General features: G+C 46.7%; 1 protein-coding gene across 1 annotated transcript in view; it reads left to right on the top strand.

Annotated features, from left to right (window-relative positions):
- The first annotated feature begins 4,014 nt into the window (after window positions 1-4,014).
- MEIOSIN (meiosis initiator) overlaps window positions 4,015-5,237 on the top strand; it is a 31,051-nt gene continuing 29,828 nt past the window's right edge. The window contains exon 1 of the mRNA XM_042781242.1: window positions 4,015-4,085. Within this exon, the coding sequence (XP_042637176.1) occupies window positions 4,015-4,085 (71 nt within the window). The remainder of the gene's footprint in view (window positions 4,086-5,237) is intronic.

Below are 5,237 nucleotides of genomic sequence, written 5' to 3'. Positions count from 1 at the left end.
TACAGTTTGTTTATCCATTCATCTGTTGATGGGCATTCAAGTTGTGTCCACGTTTTGGCTGTTGTAACTAATACTGCAATGGACAATGGTATACAGGTTTGTGTTTGCATTCCTGCTTTCAATTATTTGGGAATATATTTAGGTTTAAGGTTGCTGGGTCATATGAGAGTTCTGTGTTCAACTTTTTGAGGAATTGGCAAAACATTTTACACAGTGGGTATACTGTTTTGCACTCCCACCACCAATGGATGAGGATTCCAGTTTCTCCACATCTGTGCCCACACCTGTTATTTTCTGTTTTGTTTTTTTAATCATAGCCATTCTAGTAGGGGTGAGTTTTGATGGTGGATTTGATTTTCATCTCTCTGGGGCCTGATGATCTACTTCCAAAAGATTGTAGCCACTGAAAACCTTAAGGAGTATGGCTCTACTCTGACAATGCAGAGGTCGGCATGAGTTGGAATCAACTCCACAACAGCTGGTTTCTTTTGACTAATGATGTTGAGCATTTTTCCATGTGCCGGTTGGTCATTTGTCCATAGGGTTTTCAACAGCTAACTTTTCAGAAGTGCATTGCCAGGCTGTCCCTCTAAGGTGCCTCTGGGTGGGCTTGGGTCTTCAGTGAGCAGGAGAGTGTCTGAACCATGGGTACCACCCAAAGACTCCTTCCTACCTACTTCTTGTTAGTTGCTGTTTAATAAACTCTGACTCATGGCAACCTGTGTACAAAAGAAGGAAGAGGAAACATAGCCTGGTCCCCTGCCATCTTCATGCCTACTAAAAACCCGAAACCAAACCTGTTGCTATTGAGTCAATGCCTACTCACAGCGCCCCTAGAGGACAGAGTGGAACTGCACCACAGGGTCTCCAAGGCTGTCAATCTTCACAGAAGCAAAGCCCAAACCAAACCCACTGCTATAGAGTGGATTCCCACTTACAGCGCCCTAGAGGACAGAATAGAAGTGCCCCATAGGGTTTCCTAAGCTGTCAATCTTAAGGGAAACCAAGCAAAGCCCAAACCAAAACCACTGCTGTGGAGTCAATTTTGACTCACAACGCCCCTACAGGACAGAATAGAATGCCCCATAGGGTTTCCAAGGCTGTAATCTTTAGGGAAGCTGACGGCCTGATCTTTCTCCCGTGGAGCAGTTGGTGGGTTCCGATTGCCAACCTTTTGGTTCACAAGCAAGTGCTTTCACCACTGCACCACCGGGGCTCCTCAGACATGCCTTAGGCACCAATTTACATCATAGCTGGATTGTGTATCTGTTCAAGCGCCTCCAAAAACCAAACCAAACCCAACCCACAGCGATCAAGTGGATTCCGCCTCATAGAGACCCCCCACTGGGTTTCCAAGGCAGTAAATCTTTACAGACGCACCGAAAACAGTATAAATAGGGGTTAAGTAGATATATTTTCGCAGGCTAACTATATGCCAGGCATCCTGCAGACAATTCTAGTAAGAATTATCTCCAATTTACACAAGGTAAATCAGAAAAAGGTTAAGTCTCTTGTCCACAGTAACACAGCATAAAAGTGACTTGAACCAAAATGTGTTAAGACTCCAAGTCTTCTTCTCGAAGAGGTCATTTATTGCCTCCGTTTACGAGATGTTTTCTAGTCCAGTCTCCTCATGGTTCATGAGAATGTGTGTCCTAACACATATAGCTTGCACTACCAAATAATTTATATCTTCGTTAGAGGAACTGCTCCTAAAGGCAATTTAAATGGCACTCCTCTTTGAATCCTTTACCAATTTACCGTTTTCTCCTTCAACATAGCCCCTGTCTCCCTGGATTCCCCTGATGTGTGAGTCTGTCTCTCCTATTACACGGGAAGATTTGGCTGCGTTGCCAGCGTGCAGCGCGGTGCCTGGCACACAGTTGAACCGAAGGGAAAGTGCGGAAGCGAAACACCCAAGTGCCGGAAGGGAGGTTAGGGAGCTCTCTCCTTCCAGAAAGCCGGCAGTTTGGAAGACCCCGCCTACTCCCTAGGCCCCTAGACCCCAGGACCCAGGAAATCTTCGCTGGGTGTGGCAAAGATTGGGGGAGGGGTAAGGGGCGTGGTTCACCGAAAAGGCGGGCAGCGAAGTGGGCGCTGATTGGTCGGCACCTTGCGCGCGTCGGGAAAGGCCTTGTGGAGAGGTGCGAGGCCCGCAGAGCTGTGAAGGAAAACAGGGAGCTTTGCCAGCTGCGCGTGCGCACACCGCCACTTGCACCCTGCCATTTCCCCTCTCAGATAGTACGACCTGCACATCTTTCTTCGCAGGAACTGTTGGGGGCGTGGCCTGCACCTCAGGCGTGCGCTCCTTCCCTTCCCCTCAGGCTTCACACTCGGTCTCTGCGCCCAGAGGATTCGGACCTTCCCCAAGCCGAGGCGGAACGTGGAGGCCGGGGCAGTCCGGGCTGGAGCACACTCCCTGTCCCCTGGGACCGGCGCAACAAGCTGTCCAATCGGGTTCCCAAGTGTGGGGTGCCGTGAAGCCCGAAGGGGGGCCTCGCGCCATTTTGCACTGCCTGAGGCAGGTGCTAGAGGCTGAAGGGAATGGGGCGGGAACCCAGACTCAGGGGGAGCGATTGGTTTGTTCGAGATCCACAACTTTGCTAGCGAAGCCTGAAGCCTACATCGGGGAGGGGACTTTGATGGTGCAACAGAGACAATAGGGCGGGTGTGGGCGTGCTCGGGGTTCAGGGCGGTGGGTGAGGAGGCAGGAATCTTGAATTTGAGGCTCTGGGTGTAGGTTTTGGGATCCAGGCTGAAGTCTGAGATACCAAAGGCCCTCTTTGAGTCTGTTGGAGTTCCAGGGTCTCAATTCGTGTCGGGAGAGACCTCCTTTTGGAAGGTCTTTGTTCTAGACACTGGAAACTTCCGCGTTGGAATCTGGAGATACGGATTTGGGGACCCAACAGCCTTAGTTTTGAGGTCTGGAGGACCATTTTGGAGTCTGAGGTCAGCTTTGGGGGGCGTTGAGACCTTAGTATGTATCGATTTGGGGTCTAGAATCTCAGTATAATTTGTGGGGTCTGAGATTCCAGGCCTGTGGTCATAGTTTGGGGCTTTGAAGATTCCATTTTAGGACCTGCAGCTCCTATGTTGAGCGTGAGTCTTCATTCAGTCTTAGGGTCTTAGTGTGGAACTCACATATGAGATCTCAGTATTACACTTGAGGTCACAGAGTGCCTGCAATGATGACTTTGGGGTCTAGAGGTCTTTAATCTCTGAGGGTGATTTTGGGAACTGAGGTCTGAGAGGGCCTGAGTTTTTTTTACTTTAGGATTTAGGTTCTTGGGGTTAAATTTTGTGGCCTGTGATCCCAATACTAGGATTGGGTCATCTTTGGGAATCTGAAATTGACAGTTTGGGAGTTTAGGGTATCGGAGTATTAGAGTTTAGGGCTTTTAAGTTCAGGAGGTCTCCTTTTGGGGTTCAAAGCCTAATTTTGAGTTTAAAGTCATAGTTCTAGTGAATTAATTTCACAGTTTGGGGTCTCAAGTCACAGTTTTTAAGTCTGGTAGTTTCCAGTTCAGGGTCTGGCATCTGATTATTAGTATCAAAGTTCGAAAGTCAAATTTGGGAATTTTTTATTTTAGTTTTAGATCTGGATTATGATTTGGGGGCCCAAATTGACAATTGGGATTCATGAACTTCACTTTAGGATTTTGGAGTTTTAGTTTGGGTCTCTGGGCCTGAATTTTTTGGGGTTGGGAACTATATTTTGGGATCTCTGGGGACTCAACTGCCCTGGAATTCCAGACCCAAAAAACACACCAACCAACCCATTGCCATGGAGTTGATTCTGAATCATGGCAACCTGTAGGACAGAGTAGAACTGTCTCATGGGATTTCCAAAGCTGCAAACCTTTACTGAGGCAGACTGCCTCACTTTTTTCCTGTGGAGCAGCTGGTGGGTTCAATCCCCGACCTTTTGGTTAGCAGCCAAATGCCTTAGCCACTGCCCCACCAGAGTTCCCAGAATCCCAGAATTCACTAATAATTCTTTTTCCCTCTTTGCAGATGTGGGCTTCCAGCAAAGATGTGTATTCCTCTGAATGGTCTGAGGCTAGTTCCCTGAGTCCCGGTGACAGGTAAGGGCTCCCCCCATCTCCTTTACAGCTCCAGCCACTCTGTTTACTTACATGACATCCTTTACAACAATCTCATAAGGAAGTAGGTACAAATATTATTCCCATTCTCCTGATGAGCGAACTCTGAGGGAGTTGGTAAAGATCATCTCTGAGGCCACTGCAGATTTCAACATACTGTGTTTCTTAAATACCTTTCCTCCCTTGCTTTTACTCACTCCTTTTCTTCAGTGTCAGAATCATACAGTTGAGCTTTTCACAGCAGATTAAGAGTTGGATCAGACTTCTCCCTCCCTCCAAAGTAGATAAAGGAAAAATAACCAGATTTTATGTTTTGCCCACCACCTCTCCCAATTCCATCCATCTCTCTCTCTCTCTTTCTTTTTTTTCATTTTATTTTATTGTGAAAATAAGAACCCTGATGGCACAGTGGTTAAGAACTCTGCTGCCAACCAAAAGGTCGGTGGTTCGAACCCACCAGCCATTCCGTGTGAGGAAGATACAGCAGTCAACTTCCATAATGATTTACAGCCTTGGAAACCCTACAAGGCCGTTCTACTCTGTCTTCTAGGGTTGCTATGAGTCAGAATTGACTCAATAGCTATGTGTTTGGTTTTATGAGTTTGTGATAAAAATATACACAATAAAACATAGTCAAACTCAGTAATTTGTACAATTCAGTGACATTGATCACATTCTTCAAGTTGTACACCTCATTCTTGCTATCCTTTTCCAAATCATTTCATCACCATTAACATAAACTTACTGCCATCCAAGTAAAACTTCCCCCTCCCTCCCACTCCATATAACCCCTAATAATCTCTAAGGTTTATATATTTGCTTAGTTTGTATAAGTGAGCTCATATAGTATTTGTCCTTTTGTGATTGACTTATCTTGCTCAGCATGACATTTTCAAGGTTCATCCACGCACCAGCAGGACTTCATGTCTCTTCCTGGCTGAGCAGGATTCGAATGTACCACATTCTTCATTCATTTTTAACTCAAAAGTTTAAGCTTCTACTTTGTTCAGGTTCTGTACTCAGGTACTATGCTCAGAAGGGGCACCATGGGGAAGTCGAAGAGTGCCTGTTCCACTGCCCAGTCCTCCTGGAATCCCAGAGGTCACCAACAATTCACTCTGTACCCCCCTTTCT

This window comes from Orycteropus afer, unplaced genomic scaffold (assembly GCF_000298275.1).
Source record: "Orycteropus afer afer isolate SDZICR_OR568_19922 unplaced genomic scaffold, OryAfe1.0 scaffold00099, whole genome shotgun sequence".
NCBI classification, from domain to species: Eukaryota; Metazoa; Chordata; class Mammalia; order Tubulidentata; family Orycteropodidae; genus Orycteropus; species Orycteropus afer.
This window is presented reverse-complemented; position numbering and strand designations above follow the sequence as displayed.